Source organism: Lagenorhynchus albirostris, chromosome 1 (assembly GCF_949774975.1).
Source record: "Lagenorhynchus albirostris chromosome 1, mLagAlb1.1, whole genome shotgun sequence".
Lineage (NCBI taxonomy): Eukaryota > Metazoa > Chordata > Mammalia > Artiodactyla > Delphinidae > Lagenorhynchus > Lagenorhynchus albirostris.
Genome location: NC_083095.1, coordinates 10,457,847 through 10,481,399, shown reverse-complemented (window position 1 = coordinate 10,481,399; position 23,553 = coordinate 10,457,847). Strand labels below are relative to the sequence as shown.

Here is a 23,553-nt window from a genome sequence, read left to right as displayed (position 1 = left end):
GTCCAGAAAGGAAATATTTTGACCTCCAATTTAAATTCTCTATCTAATTCTAGATATGAGACACTTCTGAATATACAGTTGACTCTTGAACAGCACGGGTTTGAACTGGTTAGGCCCATCTATGCTTGGACTTTTTCAATACACATGTACCATTGTACTACACGATCAGAAGTTGGTTAAATCTGTGGTTACGGAACCTGGGATATGGAGGGAGGGCCAACTGTAAAGTTATATGTGGATTTCCCACTGCATGGAGGGTTGACTCCCCTAAACTGCATTGTTCAAGGAACAACTGTAGTAGTTATATCTATTTTATATGATTTAATCCTAGGGTATCTTTTGAAAAAGAAAACAGGTTTTTTCTGTGGTCTTTATTGATTAAGTTTGAATTCTTTCCACAATATATTAAGTTGAATTAATATTGGATGTTAGATTTGACTTGAACTTCTGGTTGTCTAGAAATGAAAGAATTTGTTTTGTCAGGATAAATTTCTAAAATACTGTGGTCCTTTATAAAATGTGAAATAGTAATGATATAATTAACCATGTAATATCAGTGACTCCTTTATAAATGAAGTGCAAAAAAAAAGTCTCTACCTGTTGAGTTATTGAATGCCGTTATTGTTTTTTCACTTATTTTGGGAACCAAAATAAGGCGTAAAATTGTCTATTAAAAAATGTGCAACGTCAGGAAGAGATAAAAATAACTGTAGGTCATTTATTGAGGTCTTACAATGTGCCAGGCACTGTACTCTGTCAAACATTTTACACATTTTTATCTCTTTGAATGCTCATGACAGTTCTGTAAGGGTCACTTGATTGAGGAAGAAGCAACTTAGGTGAGTAACTTGCCCAAGGTCACGGTGCTAGCAAGTGGTATAATTAGGTTTGAATAGGGAGTCTGACTCCTGGGTCCTCTCTCTTAACTGCTATACAACCTCTTCATTAGCTCATTGTGACTGCAACAAATATGTAATATATAATTTTAGTTCCCCAGTCTGAGTCATCTCTCTTGTGGTTATTGCAAGAGGCCTCCTTACTGGACCTGTTGCTTCCCCTTTGCTCCCTGGAGCCCATTCAGCCAGAGAGATCGTTCATTTATTTATTTATTTAGCATCAATTTACGCATTACTGAGATGAATAAAATTGTATATATTTAAAGCGTACAGTGTGATGATTTAATATATGTATACATCGTGAAATGCTTACCCCAATCAAATTAATTAATACCTCCATCATCTCACATAGTTAATTTTTTTCTTCAGTGAGATCTCTTAAAGATCTTTCAGAGAGATCAGTCATATCTTTTCTTCTTGAATGAAAACTACTAAAGTGGTGTGGTAGGCAGAACAGTGGCCTCCCAAAGATATCAGGTCCTAATCCCTGGAACCTGTAAATGTTACCTTATTTAGAAAAAGAGGTTTTGTAGATGTGATTAAGGATCTTGAGACAGGGAGATTATCCTGGATTATCTGGGTGGGCCCTAAATGCCATCAGATGTATCCCTATAAGAGGAAAGCTGAGGGAGATTTGACCCAGACATGGAGGAGAAGGCAGTGTGAAGGCAGAGACAGAGATTGCCGTGATGAGGCCACCAGCCAAGGAATGCCAGCAACTACCAGAAGCTGGAAGAGGCAAGTAACTGATTCTACCTAGTGCCTCTGGAGGGAGTGTGTCCTTGCCAACACTTTGATTTTGGCTGAGTGATACTGATTTAGGACTAATGGCCTCCAGAACTGTGAGAGAATACATTTCTGTTGTTCTAAGCCACTCAGTCTGTGCTAATTTATTATACCAACCACAGGAAAGTAATACAAGTAACTTCCCATTTCAGATAGAGTAAAACTCCTTACCATGCCCTAAAATGGCCCTGACTAGCTTTCTGACCTCATCACCTACCCTTCTTTTCTCTTTCTTCCATAAGGGCAGAAGGCTTGTCAGTCTGATTTATCACTGTATCCCCAGAATCTAGAACAGTGCTTGGCAAAAACAGGCACTCAAAAATAATTTTAAAATGAGCATTGATTGAGCTTGATATTCTGAGACAATAAGTGTCTACCTGAAAGACCAGTGACACTTGACCCACTAATGGCATTTTTGGATGAGAAGTAAAAACAGGATATCAGTGGAGTGATATAATGCTGACTTACGTTTCTAGAGAGACCGTTTTTGGGGGAGGAGTGGGAGAAAGATATATAATAGGGAAAGGATAAAAGAGACGTAATTCATCAATATGAAACTTAATCATTTGAGATCAGTAGATGTGGTCTACGAATCTTTTGATTCTGAAAATATTCATTAGTTCTACTTTTATTATATTATGTTTTCCCCAATGTGATTATTTGAGCATTTTATATCTACTGAATAGAGGTAGATTTTTAAAAGTTTATTTTAAAATCTTTATAGGTAGCCTTTACTATGTAAATAAATATATTTGTTACTAAAAGCTTTACTTACTTTTGAAGGTCTATTTCAAGTAGCACGGATATGTGAATAACCGATAATAATAATGTTAGGAACCCTTCCTGTGGGCCAGGCCCTGTGCTCAGCGCTTTAGACACATCCTTTTAAACCTCTTATAACAACTCCACACCATGTATTTATTCTCATTTGACAGTTGAGAAAATCTAGGCTTAAAAAATTCAGTGTTTTGACTATGATATTTTGTTGAAGCATACGATTATATAATTTATTCTTACAGTGCACCAAGGAAAAAAGAAATAGTCTTAACTAAAAGAATTAAAGAGCACAAACAGATGATACAAATTGCTTTTTCCTTTGGTTTGCAGTTCAAAAATAAAAGTACCTGTCTTCCTCACTCTAGGTGATGTTTTCTGAGATAAGTTAAAAGTTAAGTTCTGAAAAAAGCACAAGGATTTTGTAAAGGCAACACAGTTATACATAATAAGCAGAACATGATGTTCCAGAACATGATGTTCCAACTCCCTACAGGTCATAAAGGGCCCGCAGTAGAGTAGGACTCTACTGACAGGCTTAGCATTGAAGGACACTCTGATGTGAAGTAAGGTGAAGAAGAAAGTGAAGTTATTCCTATAATGTCAGATTGATGGAGAAAAATCATCAGGGTCAGAATTGACCTTATGAGGAGTTTTTGCGGGATAGGAAGCATAAAATTGTGTAATTTATTCTTCCAGTTCACTAAGAAAAAAAGAAGTAGTATTAACCAAAGGAATTAGAGAGCATGGACAGATGGTATAAAATGACTCTTTCTTCTATGGTTTACAGCTGAAAAATAAAAATACATTGATCACAATGCATTTTGAAAATAATGTCTGTGTTATATCTTTTTATGTATATCCATTTGTGTTTAAGGACAAAATAGAGTAACATCATTAATTATTAGACAATAGTAGTAAATTCAGTGGAAACACTGGCTGCAAATATAGTTTTTTCTGGGCATTTATAAAAAGTTACATAAGCTAATATTCTTAATAGATCTAAAAATATTCCCTTTCAGTAAGCTAAATTCTAGTGGAGACCAGTGTTCTCACATGTGCTTCTTAGTCATTCAATCATGTTATTTTTATCCTGCCTAAGATAAAAATGAGCTGGAACTTCTGAATTTCTTAATTAGAAAATCTTTTATTTCTGTGATAACGGGACCACCGTTATCACAGAAATACTTGAATATTGTTTTCTGACTTTAGGCATTTGGATGATACAAAGGATAATTTATGGATATTTTAATTTACAATCCTTGCAAGACTCTAAAACAAAGAAGATATTCACATACTCCACTGTAATAAAGGTCTGAAATGTTTGATTTAAAACTGTATGGATTAACTAGGCTTTTGGCAGTGTGGTGAAGCGGATAGCCTAGAATATGCTCCCAACTCAGAACATCTAGAAGCTCTAGATAAAGTACCAACAAGCATTCTTTTAAATGTGTGGTTAAGCTTATAAGAGAGTAAGGAATATTCAAGGCTCAGAAGCAAAGCAATCAGTTCCACTTCTACTTAGGATATAGATGTGTGCAAGAAAACATCACTCCCATTCTAAAAACAATGGCATGTTCACAAAATTCACATCATCATAACTTTTCTTGAGCCCGTCAGAAGTGGTCACAAAGCAATCAAGTGAACTGTATTCAGAAGAGCTCTCTGAGGAAAGATGGGGCACAGAGACACTGACTTTTGACAAGAGTGTAAGAGGAAGACGTGGCCACCCCAAAGAATTGTTAGAAAAAATCAGCTAAAATTTTGACAAGTTTTTAAAGTTTGATCTGTGGGCTCGCATGTCAGTTTGGAATAACTCAGAGCTGCAGACACAAGGGAACTTTGCACTCACTTGTGAGCTCTTTTCCCCAGGCCTGCTTGCCTTGGCCGGGGTAGGAGACTGGAGAGGACCTCCTCTGGTGATGCAGGTATGGTGATGATTGCTGCTGGGGAACAGGGGACACAGCACTGCCCACTTCCTCACAGTGACATGCACAGACATACAGGGAATTTCAGCAGCGGGTTGGGCACTATAAAAGAATCAAATGAAAATCCTAGAAATAAAAAAAGGATGGTATCAGAGATGAAGCGTTTCTCCAACAGGGCCAACTGGGGAAAGAATCAGTGAACTTGAAGGTAGAAGTTATCTAAACAAACAAAAAGATAAAAAAGAATGAAAAAATACAAGAGAGCATTCAGTGGCTTTGAGACAGTATAAAGTGGTATAATACACGTGCAATCAAAGTCTCAGAATGTGAGAAGAGAGAACGATTTGCAGAAATAGTGGCCAAGACTTTTTTGAGATTAATCAATGACAACAAGCCAAAGACCCCAGAAGCTCAGAGGACGCCAAGCAAGGTAAATATGCACACACCGTCCGCCTAGGCACGTCGTGATCAAACTGCTGAAAATGAAAAATAAGAGACAGCCTTGGGAACAGCCAGAGGCAAAAGAAACGTTAAATATAGAGGAACAAATGTGAGAATTAAGCAGCCTTATGGTCGGAAAATATGCAGGCCAGGGAGCAGTGGAATGTGTATTAAAAGTACTGCAAGCAAAAGCAACAACAGCAAAAAAGGTCAACAAGAAATCTGTACCCAGTGAAAATATCTTTCAAGGATGGAGGCAAAAAACTATTTTGGTTTTAGATAAATAAATCGAAAGAATTCATTGTACTAGACTTACACTATAAGAAATGGTGAGGGAGGTTCTTTAAGGCAGACGTAATATAATACCAGATGGAAATTGGATTTACGTGAAGAAATGCAGAGCTCCAGAAGTGGTAAAAATTAAGGTAAATGTAAATGAAATAATAACAGTTCTACACAGATTCTTCCAGAAAATAGAGGATAAAGTAAGAACTTCACAAGCGATTCTAGGAGGCTAGCATTATCCTGATACCCAAATAAGACATAGACATTACAAAAAAACTATAGATGCCTATCCCTTATGAACTTAGATGCAAACATCTTTTGAAAAACAACAGATCAAATTCAGCAATATAAAAGGGCTAATACATCATGACCAATCAGGGTTTATCACAGTAACTTAGGGTTGGTTTAAAATTCAAAATCTAATCAGTATAAGTCATCATATCAACAAACTAAAACAAAACGAAAAACAAAATCTGATCATCTCAGTAGATTTAGGAAAAGCATTTGACAAAACCCAACATCATTCCTGGAGAAAAACCCCCAAACTTTATCATACTAGGAATAGATAGGAACCTCCTCTGTGAAAAACTTGCAGGTAACATCGTACTTAAAGGTGAAAAACTGAATGTTTTCCCCTAGTATCAGGAACAAGCCAAGAGTGTACACTCCTTACTGCATTTGTTCAACACTGTGCTAGGTATTGTAACCAGTGCAGAAAGGCAACAGAAAGAAGTGAAAGGTATCCACATTTCAGAGAAAGAAATAAGGCTGCCTTTTTCTGTCAGATGACATTGTCATCTATGTAGCAATCTACAAAAGAAAAATATTTAGAACTGCTGAGTATGGAAAGGTTGCAGGATACAAGATAAATGTACGAATAAATTGTATTTCTACACGCTAGCAATAAGCAATTGGAAATTGAAGTTTTTCTTAAACAATTAAAGTATGTAATACTTAGGGATAAATCTGATAAATGTGTTAAGACCTGTATACTGAAAACTATAGAACATTGCTGAGAGAAATAATAAAAGAACGAAGTGAACGGAGATACACCACGTTCATGGATCAGAAGATTCAATATTATTATGTCAGTTCTTCTCAGATAAATCTATATATTTAATGCAAAATAATAATTCCAGCAGGTTAGGGTTTTTTCTGTTGTAGAAAGTAAGTGAATTCTAAAATTCATATGAAAATGCAAAGGACGTAGAATAGCCAAAACAATTTTGAAGAAGAGAAAGGTGGAAGACTTTTATTACCTGATTTTGAGACCTAATATACAGCATAACTATTAAGACTATGAATACTGGTATAAAGACAAATCAGTGGGCGATACGGAGAGATTTTTTAAAAGCCCATAGATATGTTCCCAGTTGATTTTAACACAGGTACAAAGGCAATTCATTGCAGAGACGATAGTCCTTTCAACAAATAGTGCTGGGTCAGTTGAGAAAAAAGTCCATACTTTGTACCATATACAGAAGTTAACCCCAAATAGATCATAAACCTGAGTGTTAAAAACTAAAATCGTAAAAACTTCTAGAAGAAAACATAAGACTAAATCTTTGTGACCTTGGGTTACACAAAGATTTCTTTATATATATGACACTAAAAGTATGATCCATAGAAGAAAAATTTGATAAATTTGATTTCATGAAAGTGTAAAGCTTTTGCTCTTCAGAAGGCAGTTAAGAGAATGAAAAATAAGTCATGGAATGGGAGAAAATATAAATCACATACGTGATGAAGCATATGTATTCAGAATACACAAAGAACTCTCAAGACTCAGTAATAAAACAACCCAATTTAAAAAAAGGCAAGACATTTAAACTGATACTTCACCAAAGATTTGTGGATAGCCAATAAACGAAAGATGTTCAGTATCATTAGTCATTAGATAAATGCAAATAAATTTATACACCTGTTAGAGTATATGTACTAAAGAAAACCCTGATAATACTAAGTATAGGCAAGAATGTGGAGCAACTCAAACTCTTATACACTGTTGGTGGAAATGTATCAATAAAATTGTACAACCACTTAGGGAAACAGTTTGGCAGTTTCTCAGAAGTTTAAACATACACCTATTGAATCACTCAACCAGTTCACTTCTAAGGATTAAGAGAAATTAAAGCAAGTGTTTATATAAATACTTGTATATAATTGTAATAGTAATTACAACTGTAATTATTGCAGTAATATCATTGCAACTCTATTTGTAATAGCCGAAACGAAAAATAATCCACATGGCCATCAACAGGTGAATGGATAAACAAATTGTGGTATATCCATATAATATACCACAAACTAATGTTTATGTATTCTGAATCCAAGTCCTTTGTTGGTTATGTATTGAAATATCTTCTTCCACTCTGTGGTTTATCCTAATGTTTTAGATTAATTTTGTAAACAACATGTTTGGGTTTTATTTTTTATCCAATCTGACTCTGTTTTAATTAGAACATTTCATCCATTTACTTTTAATTGCATATATTATCTTACTATTTATTTGTTTTTTCTGTTTGGTGTTATTTTTTTGTCCATTATTTCCTTTTCTTGAATTAATGAAGTGGTTTTATTACTTTACTTTACGCCCCCTCCCATTAGCTTGGAACTCTCCTTTACTTTTCCTTTGTTAGTGACCTCAGGGATTATAACGAAGACACATTACCGAAGTTTAATGTTCATTGGTATTTTTACCTTCTTTCTGATAATATGAGCTCTTATTTATGTGTTATTGTTGTCAGATATTTCAATTATTTATGTATTTCAAGACTCACAGTTATTACTGTTTTATATAATCAATATTTATTTAGCTTTACCCACATATTTGTCATTTTTTGTTGCCTGTAGTGTTTCCATTTGGAATCATTTTTCTTCTGCCTGAAGAAAAATACCCCTTAGTATTTCCTTTAGTACAAATCTGCTAGTGACAAATTCTGTTTTTCTTTTTTGGCCTGAAAATGTATTTCACATTCAGTTTTTTAAATTAATTTTTTATTGTAATGCAGTTGATTTACAGTGTTGTGTTAGTTTCTGCTATACAGCAAAGTGAGTCAGTTATACATATACATATATCCACTCTTTTTTAGATTCTATTTGCATATAGGTCATTACAGAATATTGAATAGAGTTCCATGTGCTATACTGTAGATTCTTATTACTTACCTATTTTATATATAGTAGTGTGTATATTTCAATCCCAATTTATCCCTTTCCCCGTTGGTAACCATAAATTTGTTTTCTACATCTGTGACTCAATTTCTGTTTTGTAAATGGGTTCATTTGTACCATTTTTCTAGATTCCACATATAAGCAATATCATATGATATTTGCCTTTCTCTGTCTGACTTACTTCACTCAGTGTGACAATCTCTAGGTCCATGCATGTCACTGCAAATGGCATTATTTTGTTCTTTTTATGGCTGAGTAATATTCCATTGTATATGTGTACCACATCTTCTTTATCCATTCCTCTGTTGATGGGCATTTAGGTTGCTTCCATGACCTGGCTATTGTAAATAGTGCTGCAATGAACATTGAGGTGCATGTATCCTTTCAAATTATGGTTTTCTTCAGATATATGCCCAGGAGTGGGATTGCTGGATCATGTGGTAGCTCTATTTTTAGTTTTTTAAGGAAGTTCCATACTGTTCTCCATAGTGGCAGTACTGATTTACCTTCCCACCAATGGTGTAGGAGGGTTCTCTTTTTCTCCACACCCTCTCCAGCATTTATTGTTTACAGATTTTTTGATGATGGCCATTCTGACCGGTGTGAGGTGATACCTCATTGTAGTTTTGATTTGCATTTCTCTAATAATTAGTGATGTTGAGCATGTCTTCTTGTGCCTTTTGGCCATCTGTATGTCTTCTTTGAAGAAATGTCTCTTTAGATCTTCCACTCATTTGTTGATTGGGCTGTTTGTAAATAGATGTTTTATGAACAGGATTTTGGCCTATCTATATGGAGATTTCTTTCTAGCACATGTATGGCTTCTTGAATCTGTGGCTTAATTTGTCAGATTTGGAAAATTCTCGGACATTATCTTTTAAAATAATGCTCTGCTTAATCTTTTCTCTCCTTTGAGGACTCCAATTTCACATATATTTGACCTTTTAATAGTATCTTCTATGTCCTTTATCTTCTTTTCCATCCTTTTCTCTTTGTGATTCATTCTGAGTGTTATCTTGGCCCATGTTTCAGTTCACTAATTCATCTGTGTCTAAGTTGCTTTTGATTATTGTATTTTTCTGGTCTGGAATTTCTGTTTAGCTCTTGAAAAAATCCGCCATATCCTTTTTAAAAAGTATCTGATTTTTCTGTCAAAATTCTCAATTGTATCTTTTATTCTTTTGAACCAGGGATGTATCAGAGAGCACCAATACCTGGGGCTCCTTTTGGAACTTTTCTATTTCCTGTTGCATCTTCTGGTTCTCATTCATATTATCTCTTTGTGTGCCTGGATATTATTGATTGTGTGCTTGATCTTGTCTTTGACAAATTATTCATAGAAGTGTTTGAGACCTAGGGTAATATCTTCCTCTAGAAAGGAATATGTTTTCTTCTGACAGCCATTTAACTGCACTAGCAATAAAGTCTCGCTTAATCCAGTTTCATGAGTCAGATGACTTGAAACTGGGTTATTCTCTCTGCAAAGTCTGGGCTACTTTATTTATTTTTAAATTTTTTTTAATTTTATTTTTTTATACAGCAGGTTCTTATTAGTTACCCATTTTATACATATTAGCATATATATGTCAATCCCCATCTCCCAATTCATCACATCACCACCCCCTCTCCATGCCACGTTCCCCCCTTGGTGTCCATACGTTTGTTCTCTACATCTGTGTCTCTGTTTCTGCCCTGCAAACTGGTTCATCTGTACCATTTTTCTAGGTTCCACATATATGCGTTAATATACGGTATTTGTTTTTCTCTTTCTGACTTACTTCACTCTGTATGACAGTCTCTAGATCCATCCACGTCTCTACAAATGACCCAGTCTTGTTCCTTTTTATGGCTGAGTAATATTCCATTGTATGTATGTACCACATCTTTATCCATTCGTCGATGGGCATTTAGGTTGCTTCCATGACCTGACTATTGTATATAGTGCTGCAATGATCATTGGGATGCATGTGTCTTTTTGAATTATGGTTTTCTCTGGGTATATGCCTGGTAGTGGGATTGCAGGGTCATATGGTAATTCTATTTTTAGTTTTCTAAGGAACCTTCATACTGTTGTCCATAGTGGCTGTATCAGTTTACATTCCTACCAGTGGTGCGAGAGTTCCCTTTTCTCCACACCCTCTCCAGCATTTGTTGTTTGTAGATTTTATGATGATAACCATTCTAACTGGTGTGAGGTGATACCTCATTGTAGTTTTGATTTGCATTTGTCTAATAATTAGTGATGTTGAGCAGCTTTTCATGTGCTTCTTGGCCATCTGTATGTCTTCTTTGGAGAAATGTCTGTTTAGGTCTTCTGCCCATTTTTGGATTGGGTTGTTTGTTTTTTTAATATTGAGTTGCATGAGCTGTTTTTATATTTTGGAGATTAATCCTTTGTCCGTTGATTCATTTGCAAATGTTTTCTCCCATTCTGAGGGTTGTCTTTTCGTCTTGTTTATACTTTCCTTTGCTTTGCAAAAGCTTTTAAGTTTCATTGGGTCCCATTTGTTTATTTTTGTTTTTATTTCCATGACTCTAGGAGGTAGATCAAAAAAGTTCTTGCTGTGATTTATGTCAAAGAGTGTTCTTCCTGTGTTTCCTCTAAGGGTTTTTAGTGTCTAGTCTTACATTTAGGTCTCTAATCCATTTTGAGTTTATTTTTGTGTATGGTGTTACGGAGTGTTCTAATTTCATTCTTTTACATGTAGCTGTCCAGTTTTTCCAACACCACTTATTGAAGAGACTGTCATTCTCTGTTGTATATCCTTGCCTCCTTTGTCATAGATTAGTTGACCATAGGTGCGTGAGTTTATCTCTGGGCTTTCTATCCTGTTCCATTGATCTATATTTCTGTTTTTGTGCCAGTACCATATTGTCTTGATTACTGTGGCTTTGTAGTATAGTCTGAAGTGTGATTCCCCTAGCTCTTTTGTTTCCCTCAATACTGCTTTGGCTATTTGGGGTCTTTTGTGTCTCCATACAAATTTTAAGATTTTTTGTTCTAGTTCTGTAAAAAATGCCATTGGTAATTCGATAAGGATTGCATTGAATCTGTAGATGCCTTGGGTAGTATAGTCATTTTCACAATATTTATTTTTCCAGTCCAAGAACATGGTATCTCTCTCCATCTGTTTGTATCATCTTTAATTTCCTTCATCAGTGTCTTATAGTTTTCTGAGAACAGGTCTTTGGTCTCCCTAGGTAGGTTTATTCCTAGGTATTTTAATCTTTTTGTTGCAGTGGTAAATGGGAGTGTTTCCCTAATTTCTGTTTCAGATTTTTCATCATTAGTATAAAGGAATGCAAGAGATTTCTGTGCATTAATTTTGTATCCTGCTACTTTACCAGATTCATTGATTAGCTCTAGTAGTTTTCTGGTGGCATCTTTAGGATTCTCTATGTAAAGTATCATGTCATCTGCAAACAGTGACAGTTTTACTTCTTCTTTTCCAATTTGTATTTCTTTTATTTCTTTTATTTCTTTCTCTTCTCTGATTGCCAGGGCTAGGCCTTCCAAAACTGTGTTAAATAGTGGCGAGAATGGACGTCCTTGTCTTGTTCCTGATCTTAGAGGAAATGCTTTCAGTTTTTCACCATTGAGAATGATGTTTGCTGTGGGTTTGTCATATATGGCCTTTATTATGTTGAGGTAGGTTCCCTCTATGTGCACTTTCTGGAGAGTTTTTATCATAAATGGGTATTGAATTTTGTCAAAAGCTTTTTCTGCATCTATTGAGATGATCATATGGTTTTTATTCTTCAGTTTGTTAATGTGGTGTATCCCATTGATTGATTTGTGTATATTGAAGAATCCTTGCATCCCTGGGATAAATCCCACTTGATCATGGTGTATGGTCCTTTTAATGTGTTGTTGGATTCTGTTTGCTAGTATTTTGTTGAGGATTTTTGCATCTATATTCATCAGTGATACTGGTCTGTAATTTTCTTTTTCAGTAGTGTCTTTGTCTGGTTTTGTTATCAGGGTGATGGTGGCCTCTTAGAATGAGTTTAGGAGTGTTCCTTCCTCTGCAGTATTTTGGAAGACTTTGAGAAGGATGGGTGTTAGCTTTTCTCTAAATGTTTGATAGAATTCACCTGTGAAGCCATCTGGTCCTAGACTTTTGTTTGTTGGAAGATTTTAATAACAGTTTCAATTTCATTACTTGTGATTGGTCTGTTCATATTTTCTATTCTTCCTGGTTCAGTCTTGGAAGCTTATACCTTTCTAAGAATTTGTCCATTTCTTCCAGGTTGTCCATTTTATTGGCATAGAGTTGCTTGTAGTAGTCTCTTAGCATGCTTTGTATTTCTGTGGTGTCCATTGTAACTTTTCCTTTTTCATTTTTAATTTTATTGATTTGAGTTCTCTCCCTTTTTTTTCTTGATGTGTGTGACTAATGGTTTATCAATTTTGTTTATCTTCTCAAAGAACCGGCTTTTAGTTTTATTGATCTTTGCTATTGTTTTCTTTGTTTCTATTTCATTTAATTCTGCTCTGATCTTTATGATTTCTTTCCTTCTAGTAACTTTGGGTTTTGTTTGTTCTTCTTTGTCTAGTTTCTTTAGATGTAAGGTTAGATTGTTTATTTGAGATGTTTGTTGTTTCTTGAGGTAGGCTTGTATTGCTTGCTATAAGCTTCCCTCTTTCAACTGCTTTTGCCGTATCCCATAGGTTTTGGATTGTCGTGTTTTCGTTGTAATTTGTCTCTAGGTATTTTTTGATTTCCTCTTTGATTTCTTCAGTCATCTCTTGGTTATTTAGTTGCATATTGTTTAGCCTTCATGTATTGGTGTTTTTTACATTTATTTTCCCTGTAATTGATTTCTAATCTCATAGCCTTTTGGTCGCAAAAGATGCTTGATATGATTTCAATTTTCTTAAATTTACCGAAGTTTGATTTGTGACCCAAGATGGGATCTGTCCTGGAGAATGTTCCATGTGCACTTGAGAAGGAAGTGTAATCTGCTGTTTTTGAATGGAATGTCCTATAAATATCAATTAAATCTATCTGGTCTATTGTGTCATTTAAAGCTTGTGTTTCCTTATTAATTTTCTGTCTGGATGATCTGTCCATTGGTGTAAATGAGGTGTTAAAGTCCCTCACTATTACTGTGTTACTGTTGATTTCCTCTTTTATAGCTGTTAGTAGTTGCCTTATGTATTGAGGTGCTCCTGTGTTGGGTGCATATATGTTTATAATTGTTATATCTTCTTCTTGGATTGATCCCTTGATCATTATGTAGTGTCCTTCCTTGTCTCTTGTAACATTCTTTATTTTAAAGTCTATTTTATCTGATATGAGTGTTGCTACTCCAGCTGTCTTGTGATTTCCATTTGCAAGGAATATCTTTTCCATCCCCTCGCTTTCAGTCTGTATGTGTTCCTAGGTCTGAAGTGGATCTATTGTAGACAGCATATATGTGGGTCTGTTTTTGTATCCATTCAGCAAGCCTGTGTCTTTTGGTTGGAGCATGTAATCCATTCACGTTTAGGGTAATTATTGATATGTATGTTACTTACCATTTTCTTAATTGTTATGGGTTTGCTTTTGTAGGTCCTTTTCTTCCCTTGTGTTTCCCACTTAGAGAAGTTCCTTTAGCATTTGTTATAGAGCTGCTTTGGTGGTGCTGAATTCCCTTAGCTTTTGCCTGCCTGTAAAGCTTTTGATTTCTCCATTGAATCTGAATGAGATCCTTGCCAGGTAGAGTAACCTTGGTTGTAGGTCTTTCCTTTCATCACTTTAAATATATGGTGCCACTCCCTTCTGGCTTGTAGAGTTCCTGCTGAGAAATCAGCTGTTAATGTTATGGGAGTTCCCTTTTATGTTATTTGTCATTTTTCCCTTGTTGCATTCAATAACTCTTCTTTGTCTTTAATTTTTGTCAGTTTGATTACTAGGTGTCTCGGCATGTTTCTCCTTGGGTTTATCGTGCCTGGGGCTCTCTGCGATTCCTGGACTTGGGTGGCTATTTCTTTTCCCATGTTAGGGAAGTTTTCGACCAAAATCTCTTCAGATATTTTCTCAGGTCCTTTCTCTCTCTCTTCTCCTTCTGGGACCCCTATAATGCGAATGTTGTTGTGTTTAATGTTGTCCCAGAGGTCTCTTAAGGTTGTCTTCATTTCTTTTCATTCTTTTTTCATTATTCTGTTCTGCGGCAGTGAATTCCACCATTCTGTCTTCTAAGTCACTTATCCATTCTTCTGCCTCAGTTATTCTGCTACTGATTCCTTCTAGTGTATTTTTCATTTCAGTTATTGTATTGTTCATCTCTGTTTGTTTGTTCTTTAATTCTTTGAGGTGTTTGTTCTTTAATTCTTCTAGGTCTTTGTTAAACATTTCTTGCATCTTCTCGATCTTTGCCTCCATTCTTTTTCCAAGGTCCTGGATCATCTTCACTATCATTATTCTGAATTCTTTTTCTGGAAGTTGCCTAACTCCACTTCATTTAGTTGTTTTTCTGGGCTTTTGTCTTGTTCCTTCATCTGGTACATAGCCCTCTGCCTTTTCATCTTGTCTGTCTTTCTGTGAATGTGGCTTTTGTGTCACAGGCTGCAGGATTGTAGTTCTTGCTTCTGCTGTCTGCCCTCTGGTGGATGAGGCTATCTATGAGGAAGTTTCCTGATGGGAGGGACTGTGCAAGTTTCCTGATGGGAGGGACTGGTGGTGGGTAAAGCTGGGTGTTGCTCTGGTGGGCAGGGCTCAGTAAGCCTTTAATCTTCTTGTCTGCTGTTGGGTGGGGCTGGGCTCCCTCCCTGTTGGTTGTTTGGCCTGAGGCGACCCAACCCTGGAGCCTACCTGGGCTCATTGGTGGGGCTAATGGTGGACTCTGGGAGGGCTCATGCCAAGCAGTACTTCCCAGAACTTCTGCTGCCAGTGTCCTTGTTCTCACAGTGAGCCAGAGCCACCCCCTGCCTCTGCAGGAGAGCCTCCAACAGTAGCAGGTAGGTCTGGTTCAGTCTCCTGTGGGGTCACTGCTCCTTCGCCTGGGTCCTGATGCGCACACTACTTTGTGTGTGCCCTCCAAGAGTGGAGTCTGTGTTTCCCCCAGTTCTATCGAAGTCCTGCAATCAAATCCCACTAGCCTTCAAAGTCTGATTCTCTAGGAATTCCTCCTCCTGTTGCTGGACCCCCAGGTTGGGAAGCCTGACGTGGGGCTCAGCACCTTCATTCCAGTGGGTGGACTTCTGTGTTATAAGTATTCTCCAGTATGTGAGTCACCCACCCAGCAGTTATGGGATTTGGTTTTATTGTGATTGCACCCCTCCTGCCGTCTCACTGTGGCTTCTCCTTTGTCTGTGGATGTGGGGTATCTTTTCTTGTGAGTTCCAGTGTCTTCCTGTCGATGATTGTTCAGCAGTTAGCTGTCATTCCGGTGCTCTCGCAAGAGGGAGGGAGCGCATGTCCTTCTACTCCGCCATCTTGAACCGATCTCTGGGCTACTTTAGGGTTATCCTTGTCCTATCCCGGGGGGCTTACCAGTGCCTCAGTAAGGCTGTCAGAAAGGCTGCTTAAGTTTTCATCCTCTCAGGAGCGTTTTCTAGAATCAGCAAGTGCTTCCAGGGGAAAACCAGGCCCCAAATTACATGCTTACCTTTCTGGGTTTCCATTGTCTCTTAGATCTTGGATGCTAAAATTTTCCACTACCTTGTTAGTTTCCATATGCCTTTGTGCACAGATGATTTTTATATTTTGTCTGGCTTTTTAAATTATCCTCATCATAAGAGCTGATTAGAATTACCTACTCTGCTGTTACTGAAAGAGGAAGTTCCCTTTCCTTTTTTTTTTCCTTCTTAATTTAATCTCAGAACAATATTAATCCCAAATAATTTCTTTTTATATACCTGCATATACCCTGTCATCACCTCTACCCCTACACAGATCGATTGATCATTTTCTAATGATGTGTCAGGAATAGTCCAGAACCTAGAATTAAATATTATGCCAAAACACTCGTGGTGGATCTTTTTTAAACTTGGAATTCTTCAACACCCTTTTTTTTTTTAATTGGGATGAAATTGTTTTGCAGTAGCAGATCTCCACTTTTGGTCTATATTTGCTCTGTAGGCAGTCTTATCCACACACCCTTGGCTTTAAATATCATCTATATAAATTTTATCTATTCTATATTAATTCTTATTTATAACAGATCTTTTCAGAGTATCAGAACTGTGTATACAATTCCCTGTTTGTACTCTCTCCTCGGATGCGTCAACATCACTTCAAAGTTAGCGAGTCCAGAACTGAGCTCCTGCTATTTCCTCTCGACATCTGGGCTCCCTCCAGAGTCCCCTATCCTAATGGGTAACCTTCTTATCCACCTGGCTTTCCAGCAGGGATGTGGGGAGTGAGTCATCCTTGATACCACCTGTCTTTTACTACTTGTTTATACAATCCTGTTTATTTTATGTTTTAAATATTGAATCCACCCACCTCTCTCCAGCAATACTACCTGCACCCTAGTCCAAGCTATTATGAGGGTTCAAGTGATCCTCACCCACTACCTCCCTCCCTTTCCATCCTCCCTGCTTTCTAATCCTTTTCAACTTTATAATCAGCATGCTATTTCAAAGCATTTAAAACTACAATTTGAATATTCTGTTGCTTAATGCATCTGAGGCCCTCTGTGATTTGCGCTCTGTCTGCTTCACTAGCCTCTGCCCCACCCCCTTCGCTCTGTGCTCCAGGCACACTGACCTTCTCTCAGCTCCTGGAATCTACCGACCTCCTCCTCACTCCTCAGTGCCGGGAATGCTTGCCTTCCTGCTCCGCTTGCTTTCCTGCCTTCCTTTATCCTAGCTTTTGTCTAGTTATCTCTTTCTCTTCACAAGGTCAGTTGTCACTTCTCAGTGGTCCCCTTTCCTCAGAGGAGTTCACCCAGCGGATGCTCTATGGCACCTTGTACTTCTTATCCTTAGATTTTAACACACTTTTTTTCTTTTTTTTTTTTTTGCCGTACGCCGGCCTCTCACTGTCGTGGCCTCTCCCGTTGCGGAGCACAGGCTCCGGACGCGCAGGCTCAGCGGCCATGGCTCACGGGCCCAGCCGCTCCGCGGCATGTGGGATCTTCCCGGACCGGGGCACGAACCCGCGTCTCCTGTATCGGCAGGCGGACTCTCAACCACTGCGCCACCAGGGAAGCCCACCACACTTTTAATTACAGGATGAACAGGTACATTGTTAGCAATGCTCATTGCTAAGTCTCCAGCTCCTAGCACAGTGCCTTGAATGTAACTAAATGGTTATTTGTTCAAACTTTGAATGTATATAATCAATAGCAGTCCCTCAAAGGTAGGGAACCATGTCTTTGACTTTTCTCCAGTTTCCCCGAATACTTAGTATGATGTTGGTACTTAATAAATAGTTGAGAATGAAATTAAAATTATATTTTCAGAATTAGATTTTCATTGGGCTACATTAGAGGGAGATTAGGATGGAAGGGAAAAGTACTGTGACTGACTAGAGAGGAAAGGAAGCGTTACTGGCTTACAGAGACTTGCCATTCTTTCCAGTGCTGCCTCTCCCGCTCCCGAAAACAGTTTCTAATTTTTTTCAAAAAATGTTTAATTACATATGACTACAGTGGATCATTTGAAATGGTTATTTATAACTCTTGTGTCCATTAAGTAGTTATTTCTTTGATAAGCACATCCTTTCTTTGCAAGTTTTAAATGACTTTATTCACATTTCAAGCCTAAATTACCCATGATTCTAATTTATTATGTGTAAAAATGACTTGGCTGGGTCGTCCATCTCAAAGTTCAGTTTCAAAACCATGGTATTGAAATATATTGATTTCTTCTGGTGTCCTTGTGACTTTGCATGGCTGGATACTTCATTGCATGTTTGCGGTAGTCACGTGATAGTTACTATTGGTATTGGTATTTCCTGTTTGGAAAGAGATCTTTGGGATATTTTATGTGTACCTCCTCATGAACCTTGCTAATCACTGAAACACACATTAAAAGAAGGGTAAAACACACGTTTTTATCCCTGTCTGCTGCCTCCACTTCATTTTCCCTCTCCGATTTTGATCTTCAGCGCTCTCAACTAGTTCTCTCCACCCTTTACTTAAGTGTGGAACGTGGCAGTCAGTGATAGGGAGGAGAGCGAGATACCGAGATACCGTAGTTAATTGTTAAAGGCACTTTAGAGTTGGCATGTTCCAATTATTCATATTTAATTCAGTTGTAAAGTCTTTTATAAATAGTGTAATTTTATAGTGAAAAGAGTTGTTCACTATTAGTGTTAGGTACTAAAAATTCCCACACTTATGACCCTCAAAACCCCAGATATTTTATATGTCCTAGGTTTTTAGTATTTTAATATATAAATCTGTATTATTTAATTTCAAAATAACCAGTGATGTTATCTCTAAAAATATACAAAGATACTTTGTAATTTTAGGATTCCTTTACGTTTAATCAGCACTATTTATGGTAGATATGTTTACCAGTTTTATTTAATAAGTTTAGTTTCCACATGCATGAACCCAAAATCTTTGCTCTTTCGGAGTAAGCCAGTGATTTATTTAGGCTTCTCTATGTTGTGTATTGTAAAGAGAAATATCTTCTTGATGCACTATAATGCGGGCTTCTTGGCGACAGCGGTTTCCCTCTCTGCAAGGACATTACATTGTTTTACAAAATGCTTTCTTGCACCATTCATGCTAACTTAAGAATGAATTTAAACACAGAAGCATCTAGTACATTTTCCTTCCTTGAGTGGGAATGGTTTTTAAATTCGGAAATGTATCATTAACTCATTTATAAAATTGTCTTATTTCATTTTTGAGGAATTCAAGTTGGAATGCCAGCCATACGGTAGTAGATAGTACGTAAGAGGAATGGTAACTGGCGTTAAGGCATGCACTTAAGCAACAGAGGAATTTACTTTTCAGTGTCTTCCAAGGTCCATGAGGATGCACACTTATTTACCCAGAGAGTATGGATCTCACTATGTTTGTCCAGAGGGTGTGACTCCGTGGAGGAGAACACTAACTGGTAAGTATCGAATTCTTATTGTATTCTGTTTCAGAAAACTATGTTTAGAAATCAGTTGAATTTTAGCAGTGATGAAATCTCTTAGTCTGTGCTGGTTTCTTAACAGTGGACAGTCCCAGATGTTGAAGTCAGCACAACAAGAGAAAAACCCAAATCCTGATAAGACTTGAGGATTTTTCGAAAATTAAATGCAAAATAGTTGGGGCAAATGTTGCTGCGGCAGTCAAGACTAAGTAATACAGTAAGAAGATATGAAGTTGGAGAGCTTCTCATGTTCTTCCTTTGCATAAAGTTTGCATACGTACAAAACCCAGGACTTTAATGACTTTAAGAGGGGCAGAATTACATCTCTTGGAACATAAAACAACAGACTCATGTGAACTGGAATGCACATTGTGGCCCTCACAATTTATTTAAATATTTCTTTGCAAAGCACTCTCTGTTTCTAAAGAAAAGCTATGCCTTCTGAAACCTGTAAGTGATGTATCCTGGCCACATCAAATCTTCTAAAAGCGTTTTCCAAATCCAGAATTGTTAGTGTGGAACAAATGTTTGTTTTGGAAACAGTAAAACCGGGGGATGTGGGAGGGTTGATGTCAGAGACCAGTTGCTGCTCTGCTTTATGCCTTATCGTTCCTTCTCCTTTTCTTTTCAGCTAGGAACTCTTAAGATACATAATTGACTGGTGATTGAAAAAACTTGTAAAATGACATTTGTGTGTATGATACAAAAGTTTTAAACAAACACAGCACAAAAATCAGCCACCCTAATACGGGATCAGTTTTCTGGGAATTAACCCCACCACATAAACATCTGCCACAGTAAAGCCACTGCCAGATCTTAAGGTTGTTGGAAGCCACGCCTTAATAAATGGTGAATGGAGGTGCAGGGTCTGTGAAGAAGAATTTGTTGCCTGGCTTCGGCATCAGGCAGACAAAGGGTTAAGTCTTAGAGTTGCCAAGCTACAAGCTTGCTGGCTTTCAGCAAAATACTTGACAGCTCTGGGTCTGTTCCTTCTGCTGTAGAATGATATATGTCATGATGACTGGCAGTGGTCCCACCGCGCTGAATCAAGGGCTCTGGGTACATGGTCTAAATCACGGTTGCAGAGACACTGGGGTGGAAGATGGCAGGAATATCTCCTCATTGACGTGCCAGAAAGAGAATTGAGAATGCATTTCTATGTGATCCATTTTTGCTTTGCCTTGTGTCTAATTCTACCAATCCCTAATCTTTAGGACTCACTTCAAAATCTCTTGAAGCCACCTTTTAGGAGATGTGGAAAAAGTGTGTGAAGGGAGAGAGCGTCAAGAGCAGAAAGTTTAGGTGAAAGGGTAAGAGATATTCAGTCATCCAGCAATTACTTACTGAACGCCTGCCATGTGCTGTAGGAGTTGGGGATACGGTAGTGAACAAAACAGACAAAAAATTGTGCAGTCATGAAGCTTATGTTCTAGATGTGGGAGGTAGACCATAAACGGATGGACTTGTTGTATGTTGGACAATGGAGATGATAAACCCGTCGGGTCATGGCGAGGGCTGGCGCAAGGGGGTGGCTTTCTGTTTAAAATAGGGTCATCAGGGAAGGGCTCATTGTAAAGGTGACATTAGAATAGAGGCTTGAAAGAGATCAGGGAGGCAACCATGTGGAAATCTGGGAAAAGAGGGAATTGGGAACAGATCTTTGTAAGTCATTGAAAAGGTTTAGACATTTCCTTGAGTGTGTTGGAAAGCCACTGGAGAGTTTTGAGCAGAAAAGTGATGTGATCTGACTTTTTAAAAAGAATCTCTCTGGCTGCTGTAGAGAATAAGTAGTAGAGGGGCAGTGATAGAATCAGGGACTAGTTAGCAGGTTATTGGAGTAATTCAGGCAGGAGATGATGGTGGCTTGGATCAGAGTGGTAGCCGTGGAGGTGATAGGTGGTCAGATTTTGGATCAGGATTGACTGGTCCTTTGATTACGGTAAGTGAGGGACTGAGAGGAGTTAAGGATGACCCCGAAGTTTCTGGGTGGAAAGCTGGGAGGGCAGAGTTGTCATTGATTGTTTAGCAGAAGGTGGGAGGAAGAGCCAGTTTTGGGGAGAGGTCAGTTCAGATGATGAGATTCCCACCAGATATCCAAGGCTAGTGGAGAGGAGACAGTTGGATGTACAATGGTCATTATGTAAATGCTCAGTTTGCACAAGTTGGTAAGCCATAAAAGTGCTATTTAAATGATTTCAGTTAAATCTCTAAGAAGATGAAGCCATAATTTACATTTTATATATTAGGAAATAATACAGAAAGACCAATTTTCCTAAGATCACAGATATGAAACTTTGTTTTATGGTTGCAAGTTCCACCTTGTTCTACCAACTTTACTCTGTTAGTTATAAAATAGGCATACAAGGGAAATTCCAGTAGTTGCCACAATTGATTAAACAAAGTTAAGACTTTTAGCTGCCTTTGCATTATGCATACCCACACAGTCTTCTGGAGAAGTATAGGTGATATCTTTGGTGAGGTTTATATGAAAGATAGGGTTTTTTTTGACTCTTTGATGTGTTTAACTATTCTAATGTAGGCTTTGACTTTAAAAGGTGAGTGGAGATGGCTATGAATATAATTAATTTTTAAAAACATTCTTATATTTAAAAAAATTCCTTTTTAAAAATACAGTTTACTTCGTAGTAATTTGTGTTCTTGTCACTTGTTTAAAGGGGAAATACATTTGCACAATCTTAAGTGCATTCCTTTTTTATAGTGGAATGCATAATATTTATTTTTTGAAGCAGAAATACAAGTAATAAAAACACATGTGATTGAGCTTTGACATTATTGTAGGTGGGAATGGAAAACTGTACAGTACGAAGAGCAAAATAGAAATTGAGATCTATTAAAAATGACTATTCTATTATCTAAATGTTTATGTACTTTTTATAATTTTTATGCAATAAAGCAATGGAGTGTTATTTCATAAATTCCTGAGACGTTTAAACTTTATGTGGTCCAGGGACTTCCCTGGCGGTTCAGTTGTTAAACTCTGCGCTTCCACGCAGGCGGTGCCGGTTCCATTCCTGGTTGGGTAACTAAGATTCCACATGCCACGTGGCATGGCCAAAAAAAAAATTATATATATTGAATATATATATATATATGCTGTTACAGAAAGCCCTGAACGAACTTTTTGGCCAACCCAATAGATATAAACGTTATGTGGCCTAATAAGTTAAACAATCAGGAGCAGATTAATATAGTTTTCTTAAAGTAATAAAAGGAAGTACATATCCTTAAAGGTCATATATAGTTACTTTGTGCAATATGACTATGTTTGGTTTCTATGAGCTTGGATTTTTAAAAAATTATAATTTCTGATTTCTCATCTATATAATAGCACACTCTTTCTGATTATACAGGAGGTCCTGCGTGTTGCAGGAGTGGAAATGCAGTTAACGGCTGCGGTATCATTTTTGACCATTCTACAGGAAGAATCAGTGTCGATTCATACATATGCCCACTCCTTCCTCCAAGTCATTCTACTGCATCTGGAGCACAGGGACGCAGGTCAGGGGCCTGACGTGCTTAATCGTATATGTACTTATAGTTTCTTGTATGTGGCTGTGATGTTATTTGAATTGTGTTAGGCCGATGACCATAACTGAATGAGACTGTGCTGCCTAAGAGTTGATCAGTGGTGTGACTAAAAATAGCGATGACTATTTTTGTACAACAACTGCACAATTCAGTGCCCTTGAAGCCTGAAGACCCATTAGTTCATCTTATGATTTATACTTTTTTCTTAGATTTGTTTCTTTTACAACATTTATGTTATAGTATTGTAGTACAAGAAAAATGCACACTTTGGGTTAAAGATAGCCCCTCAGTATTATTTTTAAAGATATAAATGTTTTCCAGATATTGGCTAAGACAGAAAAATAGAGAAACTTCTCATAATAGTAATAAAAATAATTATTGCCATTTTACTATTAAATACTATTGTAAATATTAGTGGCTAAGTTGAAACTGAATTTGTAAGTGAGATAATTAAGTTGGCATGTTTTATCTTTGTCAATCAGGTGTCAGCAACGCATGGCTGGAAACTCTTCTGTCTGTGATAGAAGTATTGCCCAAAGAAACCCTAAGGCATGAGGTAATACTTTTTTTTTTTTTTTTTTAATTCTAGTACTTAAGTCACTCTAAGGTTTTTGTTGTTTTCGTTTTTGATAGAAACGGTATTTCAAAAAAGAATAAAGTTATCTCCTACTCTGAAAGCAGCACATATTCATTA

The 23,553-nt window shown here is 37.2% G+C and overlaps 1 protein-coding gene across 1 annotated transcript in view; it reads left to right on the top strand.

The window, feature by feature from the left end:
* The window catches only part of PPP4R4 (protein phosphatase 4 regulatory subunit 4), a 117,006-nt gene that overhangs the window by 42,700 nt on the left and 50,753 nt on the right, over positions 1-23,553 (top strand). Inside the window, exons 4-5 of the mRNA XM_060165695.1 lie at positions 22,682-22,829; positions 23,342-23,415. Coding sequence (XP_060021678.1) covers positions 22,682-22,829; positions 23,342-23,415 — 222 coding nt within the window. The remainder of the gene's footprint in view (positions 1-22,681; positions 22,830-23,341; positions 23,416-23,553) is intronic.